Source organism: Haplochromis burtoni, unplaced genomic scaffold, assembly GCF_018398535.1.
Source record: "Haplochromis burtoni strain Fernald_Lab_line unplaced genomic scaffold, NCSU_Asbu1 Contig_45, whole genome shotgun sequence".
NCBI lineage: Eukaryota > Metazoa > Chordata > Actinopteri > Cichliformes > Cichlidae > Haplochromis > Haplochromis burtoni.
The window spans coordinates 900,328-912,452 of NW_024582406.1; the positions used below are offsets into that span (position 1 = coordinate 900,328).

The following is a 12,125-nucleotide window of genomic DNA, read 5'->3' on the forward strand; positions in this document are numbered from 1 at the left end:
ACGATTACGATCTGGGCTTTCAACGATCATTAAAAATGACTGAGCCGATTATTAGCCCCTCCCTCATTTATCCGCGACACCTTAAAGGCCGGTCCGTGAAAATATTGTCGGGCATAAACCGGTCCGTGGCGCAAAAAAGGTTGGAGACCGCTGATTAAGAGGACCCGAGGGAAGCTCGGAAAGCTAAGCAGAAGTTATTTGGAGAGTGACTGCCGTTGGTTGAAAAGAGAGCTTAAAAAAAAAAAACTTCAGTGGTGTTGCACACTATTTTATATTATTTTTTAAAGTCATTGTTAACCCTTTAAAGCCGGTCAGAGCAGCACGCTCCGTTTTGCGTAACTATTTTTAAATCCCTGTAGAACCTGAACCGTGTAAGCTAGCGCAATAATTTGTTTTGCATATGAATCCGGAGGAGTTGTACTTACATCTGATGCCATCAGCTTGTCCTCGGTCACGGTTTCGTTCCACATATAACTTTGCAAAAATTGCATAAAAAGCGCTTGCAGGAACAAAAACATAATATTCCAGAAACACGCTTTGCCGTTCCTATCAGCTGTTCGTAACACTTCCCACAGTGAAATGATGCACATGCTGTTTTCTTTGCAAATTTGCATCATAGGATTGTTTTTTGTTTTTCCTGCAGTATATAAAAATTGCTGTATCTCCAAAATAAAACTATGAAGACACTCAAAATAAATTTCCTGTGGTGGGAAACTATTTTTTGCAACTTTATTGTATTTAAAGTTTTGAGGGATAAGCCTCTTAAATTTCTCCAAGTAGAAATATATGTAAACAAAACAAAAGCGATTTTCAATTTTTTTTGTAGTTTATTGCACTTTTTTGCAATTTATGTAATTACTATGGACTTAATGCATACATATTATTAAAATATGGGCTATAACAGTTGTATTGATGTATAGCAACTTGAAATGCTCCCACAAATGGCACTACAGCAGTAAAAAAAAAAAAGCTCTGGTGGACTTGGTTCTATAGTAGGTCTTAAAGGGTTAAATAAATATCGTCAAATAATCGTGATCTCAATTTCAGTGAAAATAATCGTGATTATCATTTTTGCCATAATCGAGCAGCCCTACACAGAAGCATCTAGTAGACGCGCTGCCCCCTTTCACTACATGCAGATATCGTATTCTTATATGAATTTCAAAAATAATATCTCTTCCGAGAAGACAAGAGAGTTCCCCGACTCACTCACCCATCTGGAAGATCATTGTCAAACAGCCGACTGCAGTCCACCACAGGACCTCCTGTGCCTATCCGGTCCCTCGACTGCAGGCTCACTACAGCAACACATGGCAGACAGATGCGCACACACACACACACACAAACACACACACGTGTTACTAGACTGCAGCTCACAGCGTAGGCACAGATATTTTATCCATGCACAAAATGGAACTTTGTGTCTTTATTAGAAGCAGGGAAAAGGTTATTTCTTTTTAATTTATTTATTTATTTTTAAATCAGAGGTATGCTGAAGGGTCTGGTTAAACAAAAATGCATTTCCTTCCAGATCTTTTTTTGTTTTTAAACTTCTGCAGGGAGCACGTGGTAAATCTGAGCTTCAGTGATGTATTTTGTGTGTGACAAATGAAGCAGATTTTCAAGCAACATTTGGCAGGTCGCATTCATTTTGAGCTGTTTATACACGTGAGAAGCAAAACAGAACACTGCGATTCTTCTACAACCTCTGTCAAAGGAAGTTATAAAGTATCACCAGATAGTTTTACAGCGGGCACACAAAACCGTACTCACCCACTATCTGGCCCCTGACTGTGTCGCTGTCGTTGGGACTCAGTTTGTTCAAGTCTAGTCTCTGATCTGTTCAGGAGAGAGTGAGAGAGGCAAAGAGGAGAGGAAGAAGCCAATCAGACAGACAGGAAATGAGAATAGAGATGAAAGGAGGAGTAAAAAGAACAAAAGAAAAAAAGGATTCATCAACTTCAGAAAGACATGTAAACTAGCGTGTGTTGGGATGTATTCGTCTCCCCGCACACTTTGGATAATTCCCACTGCTCTGTATCATTTACATCACTCAGAGTCTCCGTCATTATCTGTCTCTCATTCTTCTGTCTGCAGACCACAGCTTGGCTGTGCCCTGGAACAGATGGTCTGCTCCGTGGAACAGCCACTGGCAGTAAAAAACAAAAACTCACTGAGCATCGGTACAGAGCGGGCTTCAGTTCAAATGCTGGGGTCAAACATTTGACAAATTTCAGTACAAAGCCTGCACTATTCCGCTCAGCCTTAGCGTGGACATGAACTTCTGCCAAAGTCTGGAAACTCTTTGTCTGAACTTCTTAAAGTCTGCGGAATTTGAGAGTGAGTGAGAAACGGAGAGAGATCAGGCGGAAAAGAGAGAAAGGAAAAAAGAAGTTGCCTGCAGACATGAGAAATGCCACTATCTGCTCTCTGTTGTCTGGGTGTCATGCAGATCAGCTCAGGATGTGTGTCTAGACTAAACAGGGACCAAAACTGGCAACGGTCGAAGCGTTACGAGGCTGGCCGGAGGTCAGCAGCCACTGACAAAACAGAAAATGTACTCGTGCTGAGGTTGGATGAAAGTGTATACATGTAAATACTTGCACAGTCATATACAAGAGGACATGAAACATAAACGTTGCAATTATGTATAAATGTTACAGTCAACCCGAGACGCTCTACAATTATACACAAAAGTTGTACTCTGTGCCCTCGGTAAGGCTTGTGGAGGGGACTGAATGGCAAGTGCTGGTAAAAGCACACACACAGACAAAAGAATGACAAACGCACACAAGGGGAGAGACCACAACACTACATATCTATGCTTACACTTAAATAGCTGCACAATTATGCATGTCTGCGTGAAATGACCGGTTGTCTAGATCGGCAGACGGAGATAGAGCGAGGTTAGTCACAATGGCGTGCGTGTGTGTGTGTGTGTGTGTGTGCGCGCACGCGCACACGTTCCCAGTCTACAGAGGAGACTCGAGGAGAAACCCGAGGGGTGAGGAGAAGGCCAGGAGAGAGAGAGAGAGGGAGAGAGACAGCGAGGGGAAAAGCGGGAGGCAAACCACTCACAGCTGTGGCACAAGGTTCAGGTTTCCTGTGTCCCTCCAGGAAAACAACAATGTCAGGAGCTTCTAGGAAAACTGGTGGGATTCTTTCACGGTTCTGCCTACAAGACCGCAGGCCCATGGAGCAGGTACTGGCTCAGACTCACTCCAGACCGCTTTTGCTGAAGCTACAACAATCTGGCAGGGCTTTTATATAGGGAGCCATTAACTAAGACCTTCGTCTCATTTATCCAGTTAGCTTCTGACATGAGACATTTTTACCGTAATTGCTGGGTGATGTTAAATGGCTCTTCCTGTTCTGGCAGGGGCAGAGTGCTGACCCCTCTCACACCCCGGTCTGGCCTCTGTCAAGCTTAGCGAGTGAGACAGGGCACTAAATGGAGCCACTCTAAGTTGCAGTCGCGTAGCTCTGGCAGCAGCGGTGTGGACAGATAGTCCAGCTTCAGTGAGCTGTGGAGGTCTGATGGCTGTAAATGACAATTTAACTGCTGTCATCTTCTCCAGCAGATTGTAATAAACCGAGTAAATCAAATAACACATAAAGAGCTAATAGAAAAAAACCCTGAGGTAATCCAGACATATTTTAAAGTACAAGATCCAGATAAAATAAACCTCACATCAGCCTGCTGTTGAGGTTGGCCTCCTCTGCCAGCTTTCTTCCGATTGGCTACCCCTCGCAAACAAAAGCTTTGAACAGCATGTGGGTGGAGCCCTGTGACTGAGATGACCATATTAGGAATATCTGCACTTAACTACATCATACAGAGCCACGAGCACAAAAAACAGTCTGAAACTGAGCCTTTAGCATTTGTCACACTACACATGTGTGACAAGTATAAGGAAAACTGTAATAGATCATCTTTAAAGTTTGTGATTTCATACTTGTTTTCATTGAGATCAAGTCCCTCTGTATCATTAGCAAAGCACAGGCTAATCCTAGCAGCTGCTAATTAATGCAATGAACATATTAACAGTCAGTTTGGAAGGAAAAGCCCTCTTTTAAGTGTGAGGACAGCAAGAGTTCTTTAAATCTCAATTTTAAGGAAGTCCCATTAAAGAAAATGTCCTCAAAGATTGCGGATATCCTGTTCCACATGCATTATAATTTAATGCAATATATTAAGTAGGAGCCTGACAGTGTCTCTGTATGTATTAAGCAACTGGATGTCAAGGAAAAGTACAATGCAGCAGTATTTTAGCATGTTTATTATCAATTTTCACAACAACCTGGAGAGGACTCATGTTTTAACCTGTATTCATATCCTATTAACACATTTAGTCTTCAGGACCTTCATTATCTAAATCAGAATTATTTTAATATGTCAAATATACATTTTGTAATAATCAACCGACAACTATTAGGAAGCATCCTTCTATTAACTATGCTCCAAAATATTTTACATTTCTTTAATTCCTGGGAATTTAGTGCTCCTTTAATCAAAGTCTCAGCAGAGCTACACTGACCACCCCCTCCCCTGAGGCGGCCTTAAGCCAAGCCGGAGACAGATTTTCTTCAGTCTGTTCTAGTCTGCCCTCAGGTCCCCCCCACCAATTGGACATGCACACTTCACCTGACCCAGGAAGAATCTGTGAGGCATTCTACCCACCTCATCTGGCTCATTGCAGAAGAGATGTACTTTAAGTCTCTTCTGAAGGACTGAGCTCCACGCCTCATCCCTCCAAACTCTTTGGAGGAAACTCATTTTCACCGCTTGTATCTGTGATCTTATTTTTTAGGTCACTACCCACAGCTTGAGGCTCCCATTTCTCCACATCGCTGAAGACACTCCATGATCTGCCTGTCAATTTCTCTATCCATTCTCCGACTACTGACGTACGAGATCCCGACGCACATTAGACAAGAAACAGTGCAGTCCATCCTTTTCCCACAGAGATCCATGAACGCAGACTTAGAGCTGCTAATTTCAACAATTAATTTAATTAGTTGCTTTTTTGGCGCCAAAAGTACGAGGCCAGTTGGCAAAATTTTAAAAAGATCCATCTGGTCATAATGTTCATAATGATAATGAAGTATAACCTATAACCAGCAGCTGTCATTTGTCATGTTTGTACAAGCTTTTCAGAGGTATAAGGTTGGGCTGGAGATTTGAATATTACAAGACAATCTTAACCTGGATGCAGAAATCTATACGCATTAAAGTACATCACTTTGCTACTTGTGCTGACACAAAATGCCAAATATGTTGTTAATCCACAGAGAGCTACACTGTTAAAGAGGGTTTAGGAAAAAAAGGGAAAATTAAACATCATAATGTGCGGCAGATACATTAAAGCATCACTGGCACTTACAGCCTGTGTCTTTAAGGCGGTTGATAGCATTGGACAGAAGGCGGACACAGCCCAGGAAGCCAGCTCCTTGCTTCTTATGGATCTTCTTGTGATTCCACACACTGATGGTGATGGAATCCGATTTTCCAATGTATCTGTTGGGAACGAGAAAAGGAGATATAATAGGTACACGTATTTAATGAGATGTGCCATAGAAACTCTCTTTTACTGCTCAACAAACAGACATCTGGTGAAAGGTAATAGAAATTTCCCTGAGGATTTCCCCGGCACTACAGCAAAGACGCGCCCACGTCACGGAGGTTACTACTAAAACTCCTTGTCAAGGACTACAAAGCGAGGCGGAGTCGGCACACATGGATGTGGAAGAGGTAGGTGAGCAAGCTCAGAGGGATTTTCTGATCCTCTGTGCCTGAGAAGAAGACGAAGCACCACAAGTGGAGTGGGATTCTCTGAATCATTTATCACAGTCACACCAGCCATCCTCAATAAAAGTGGGACAGAAGGCCACGGTACTCCTGCGATGACACCACAGCAACAAAACCACTTTAACTGTAAAATGCCCCCTGATCTGTCGTCATTTTAAATACTCTCCCAGCGTGCAGGGGAAATGAAAAAAGCCCTACGTTTTGCTACAAAATGGATTTTTAAACTTGGGCTGACATCGAGTTTTCTTTTGGTTTATACAATTTACACACAAGACGTTTTAAGAAAACCATTTTCCTCAATATATGAAAAGTACAAATGACTTTCTTTGATCAAACCAGCAGCACTGAAATTATGATTGGGTATAAACAGTCATTAACTGCTCTGCCAAACATGGAAGGCCGTAACATTAGTTATATAATTTGAAGGCTGTTTGCCTCAAAGTAAACTATTTTGACTTTATGAGTTTATGATGAGGTAAGAAGTGCAGTAGCTGTACAGTAAGCCCTCGACATAATGTTAAAACCCACTGTAATCTCGGCTGAAGATGGTTAATGATTGCACTTAAAGAGGATGAAAATTTTTTTAAATGACAAGTCAATAATTATAGGATGAAATATCACACAGCAAGACCGACTCTGCAGCAGCGCTAGCAGCTCTGAGGGGATATCACCCTATTAAACATCATAGAGGCTCCTGTTTTTCAGAGGTTGATGGTCTACGGTTGTTTTAGACATGAGCTTTTCTAGACAGCAGTGGAAGGAGTTGCAAGTGTAAATGCAGCTCCAGTACAAAGGCTTTGTGATGCCCGACTGCACCGATCTGTGGCGATGTGAAAAAAGCTGCAGGTGAATTCGCGGTTGTTGATTGGCTGTCCTGTGTTCTGCCTCGTTCAGGCGGCTCATGGCTGATGTAAATGATCTCCAGCTGTAGGCTACATCTACAAAAGAAAACTTCAGACAATGTCCTGACCCAATTCTTCTGACATCTTTTGTAGTTCCTGTGTAAAAAAACAGCTTTAGTCTCACTGTGATACTATTTGTTATTTCAAGCTAACTGAATGGGAATGGTGTCACGAGACTGAGGGTAAAGAGGGAAATAATAACAGGTATAGGTATACAAGTGTTTGTAGGTAAACACTACACAAACTTAGCGTAAAAACTAGCCCGTGTTATGACTGACAGCGATTGCTACGGCTGTACTGCAAGTACTGAGAACATTACAAGGCCCTATTATAGTTTTCCTTACAATGTTATGCCTGATTGTTGTTTGTAAGACAGAAAATGAGCACTGACCGGTGAAGTGAGTAACAATGATTATCTCTCTTTATCTCCATCTAACGCTGGTTCTATCAGAACCAGCGTTAGATGGAGTTTGTTGTGTATGGTTCTGCATAGCTGCAGACCAGTCAGGGTATCCATGCTGACCCCTTCCCACGACCATAAGCACCAACAATGGGTATATGTGAGCATCAGAACTGGAGCGATGAGAGAAGGCGGCCTGGATGGCTGGGTATTTGTGGGCATTGGTTACCTGGGGAACACCTGAGACCAGGATGACCTATGGAAAGCCATGTTGTGCTGGGAAACCTCGAGTCCTCCAGGTGGCTGTTAGTTTGACATGTACCATTTACCCAAAATGTTTCATGAACATGAACACCCTTTCATGGAAACCGTATTTCCTCATGTCCGTGGCCTCTTTCAGCAGGATAATGGACCAGGCCAAAAAGTACGAATGGTTCAGGAGTGGTTTGAGGAAAGCAATAGCAATTTTAAGGGTTGACTTGGCCTCCAAATTCTCCAGATCTCATTCCAATTGAGCATCTCTAGGATGTTCTGAACAAACAAGTCCAATCCATGGAGGCAGCACCTCAAATTTTGCAGGACTTAAAGGATCTGTTGCTAACATCTTGGTGCCAGATACCACAGCACACCTTCAGGGGTTGAGTTGAGTCCATGCTTCGATGGGTAGGTCTGGCTTTTTTTGGCAACTAAAGGAGGCCCAACACAATCTTATTCAATGGTCATAACATTGTACCTGACTGGTGTACATTGTTACACCAATATTATTGTTGGTCAAGCTTTCAAATAATGAGGTCAGCTTGAGTACAAACTCCTGAGAGCCAGAAAGCTCAGGCTTCAAACTGCTTTAAATGCTCCATTTCAACAGTCTTTTTACTTTTTATCATCCTGGCTCTGTGGTCTGATTTCAAAGAGAGATCATCATCATCATCATCATCACCACCACAGGCACTGAGCTCAGGTTATAGGTACAAAAGCCCCTCCCACTCGGTGGGTCAAATCTTCTGTCAGCAAGGGGCAACCAATCAGAAATAAGATGCATTTGAGGGAGTGGGAATGGGGGAACTGGGAAAAATAATTGGGATAGGCCAGTAGACTCCATGAATTTTTTTTTTTTTTTTTTTTTTTTTTTTAAAGGGAGCTGGAAATGGGCATAATTTTCTCTTTAAAAGATTAACTGGTTTGACCACTATGCAAGTAAAGGACATGATCAGGCACACACAGAGTTACAGATGTGCTGGCAATGAGAGACGCGTCTAAATAAGTGGAATTATTTCCTTATCGTGTCTGCCTCCTCGTGTGTCAGGCCTCAGTGTGATAAAATCTCAGCATGTGAACCTGTTGCGGCACATCTGCTCGGGTGGGCTCCCTCCTTCGGTCTAAAACTAATCGTCTGTACGATTCGGAGAACTGCATCCCACTGTAATTATCATGCTGCTTACCAAAAGGGATATGAAACAATGAGGCTGTGAGTAAGACGTCTGGACATTTTGAGTCAGTGCCAAATGCCTGTCTGGGGTGCGATGTGAGAGAGAGCGCTACTATGTCAGACAGACATGACAGGAGGGAAGTATTATAACCAAACCAAAGTCATCTGGATCCTTGTAATAAAATTCATTAGTCTGGCTAAGATTTTTCATACAGTCATAGGTGCACACACACACACACACACACACACACACACACACACACACACACACACACACACACACACACACACACACACGCTCAATGGGAAAACTGGCATTAAAGGAAAAGCAGCAGATTTAAAGAGCCAGATGTGCTTTTTTAATACACCTTTCATTAAGTAGACGAATCTTTGGTTTTATTTTAGGTTTAAGAAAAAATACACACCAAAATGAAAAATTCATAATCAGAGATACAAATGCAACAAATCCCAGACCTGTGAATCAGTGTCAGATATTTGTGTTGTGGACGAACACCAACAAAAATAAATCTGTTTCCTAAAGACTCTTAAAAAAAGGGCAGTAATAAAATACCTCTTTGATTACCAAATATAAAAAGTTTAAATTGAAGTATTCTAAGGAACCCAAACCATTTCATCATACACAACAGCTTGCTTGTTACAGATACAACAGTTACAGCATTAACCACAAAGTGCAATCATCGCTCTCAAGTCATTTCTTGTTAGACTTTACTGGACCTAAACAAGCAGGCTTCCCAGCGAGGCTGCTTTCAGCATTATCCTCAGGGCTTCTTTCAATGCATTACATGTACTAAGCCAAATCCCAGCCAAAACAAAGCAACAAACAACAGTCAGGAGTTGGACTCAAAAACAAAACCACTTAACCCAGTGATTTAACGGGAAAAAAAACCCTCGCAAAACAGAAAACTGATTTTAAGACGATATCTTTTAAGGTCCTTTGTTAGCAAATATGTGTTTAAGATATTTTAAGACCAAAAGGACACAAGCAATTATGACAGATTTGCAACTGAAATAGCGCAAAGTAATAGAATACACCATTTTTATTATAGAATTAATAATGTATTATATTGCAAGGTCAGTCATTTGCCAGTCAAGTAGTACCTAACATCAGTGGATAGAGCTAAATAGGACAAGCAACATCTGACACACACAAAAAGTTGCAGTAAAAAAAACTCAGTTGAACAAGAAGCTATTCTTAAAACAGCAGGAGAAAAGGCTGAGGTATGTCAAATTACAGAAAAACTGGACTGAAAATCAGTGGCAACAGGTCTGATGAAGAATCCAAATTTGACATTTTTGATTCAAAGTCTAGTCAATATATACACAAGTGGTCAGGAGAACAGTACGCGTGTACATCTGTAAAGCATGGTGGAGGCTCTGTCATGGTTTGGGCTGCATTTGAGCCAGTGATGTTGGGGTCTTGTAAAAATTGATGTAATTATGAATGCAATCAGGAAAGTGTCTGATTGGCAAAGGCTTTAAACACACTGCCAATGTAGTAAAAGCATAGCTGGAGAATTATATATGGTGTTTTCTATCAATTCAATTCAATTCAATTCAATTTTATTTCTATAGCACATTTAAAAGTCACAAGTACAACAAAGTGCTTCACAAACGAACCATACTTGCAAATTTACAGAAAAACAATTTACAACAAAGAAATACGGTTATAGGATGGTAAACATTGGAACAAGTACCAGCCGGGAAGAATTAAGCTGAGTAATTAGAAGGCAAGCTTAAACAATTGGGTTTTTAACCGTGATTTAGAAAGCTAAGTAGTTTGAAAGGCAAGTTAAACAAATGGGTTTTTAACCGTGATTTGAAGATTGAATAGTTCCGACGCACGGACATCCGGCAGACTGTTCCAGAGTTTTGGTGCAGCAAAGCAAAGGCACGATCCCCTTCGTCTTTAATCGAGACCTTGGTTGCTTAGGAGCCCCTGATTAGAGGACTGAGTGCCCTTGTAGGGATTATAAATTAGAAGGTCAATCAAATACTGGGTGCCAGATTATTTAAGATTTTAAAAGTGTATAGAAGAATTTTAAAAACAATACGGTATTTGACAGGAAGCCAGTGGAGGTTAGCTAGAATAGGAGTGATATGATCCTGTCTTCTAGTGCCGCTTAAAAGGCGTGCTGCGGCATTCTGGACTAATTGTAGGCGTTGGATGAGGGAGAGTTGAGGCCTAGTATAAGAATTTTAAAAGTTATAAAAGAATTTTAAAAGTGATACGGTATTTGACAGGAAGCCAGTGGAGGTTAGCTAAAATAGGAGTAATATGATCCTGTCTTCTAGTGCCGCTTAAAAGACGTGCTGCGGCATTCTGGACTAATTGTAAGCGTTGGATGAGGGAGAGTTGAAGACCTAGGTAAAGAGAGTTACAATAGTCCAGTCTAGAGGTTATAAAGGCATGGATAAGCCTTTCAAAGTCCTTGTGTCGTAGGTACGGCTTTGCCTTTGAAATTTGGCGTAGTTGGTAGAAGCTGGTTTTTACCACTGCAGCCACTTGCTTATCTAATTTGAGGGAACTGTCCAGCACTACTCCAAGATTTCTGACAGTGGACGATAGGTGGCTGGCATATGAACCTAAAATCCCCGATAGCTGTTTCAAAGGCATGTGGCTACCAAAAACGATAATTTCTGTTTTGTTTTCATTAAGGGTAAGCGAATTATGCGATAGCCAATCTCTGACATCACCTAGGCAATTAAACAACGGCAGTAGCGGGGATGGGAGATCCAAATCCAAGGGGAAATAGATTTGGATATCATCCGCATAGCAGTGAAAAGAGATATTGTGGTTTCTGAAAATTTTTCCCAGGGGTAGCAGATAGAGAGAGAACAGTGTAGGACTTAGCACAGACCCCTGGGGCACACCACAACGGAGGGGTACAGAGGAGGAAGTGTGATTTCCCATAGAAACAGAAAAAGACCTCTCAGTAAGGTATGATTTAAACCATGAGAGTACTTTACCTCTAAGGCCGACTACATGTTCAAGCCTTGAAAGGAGAATATCATGGTCGACCGTATCAAAAGCAGAGGACAGATCTAAGAGAATTAATACCACAGGGCGCCCTGTATCAACAGTTACGAGGAGATCATTAAAAACTCTCAGTAAGGCTGTCTCAGTACTGTGATGGGGTTTAAAACCAGACTGGAATTTTTCATTGATTTCGTTTGCCTCTAAGAACGATTGCAATTGCTTAAGAACAATTTTCTCTAAGACTTTAGCCATAAAAGGAAGTTTAGATACCGGTCTATAATTTGAGAGGACATTAGAATCAAGATTACTTTTCTTGATTACAGGTTGGATAACTGCATGCTTAAACACAGCAGGGACGCAGCCTGATAGCAATGATGAATTCATTAAAAGTAAAATCCAGGGTCCTAAAGTGTTCAAGGCGTTTTTGATAATACGAGAGGGAAGCACATCATGACGAGAATTGGAATTTTTTGTTTGGGCTATTATTTCCTTAAGAGTCAGAAAGGAGACAGATTCAAACTGCTCTAATACCGACGGAGATTCGGATGTCAGAGATGTTAAAGATGTGCTTTCAATGGGTAGATATGTGG

At 41.4% G+C, this 12,125-nt stretch overlaps 1 protein-coding gene across 2 annotated transcripts in view; it reads right to left on the reverse strand.

Moving 5' to 3' along the window:
• smurf2 (SMAD specific E3 ubiquitin protein ligase 2) overlaps positions 1–12,125 on the reverse strand; it is a 57,821-nt gene that overhangs the window by 17,260 nt on the left and 28,436 nt on the right. For both annotated transcript variants that reach the window (XM_005926658.3, XM_042220249.1), the window contains 3 exons: positions 5,385–5,518; positions 1,774–1,839; positions 1,214–1,298 (listed from right to left, as the gene is read on the reverse strand). In XM_005926658.3, coding sequence (XP_005926720.1) covers positions 1,214–1,298; positions 1,774–1,839; positions 5,385–5,518 — 285 coding nt within the window. The remainder of the gene's footprint in view (positions 1–1,213; positions 1,299–1,773; positions 1,840–5,384; positions 5,519–12,125) is intronic.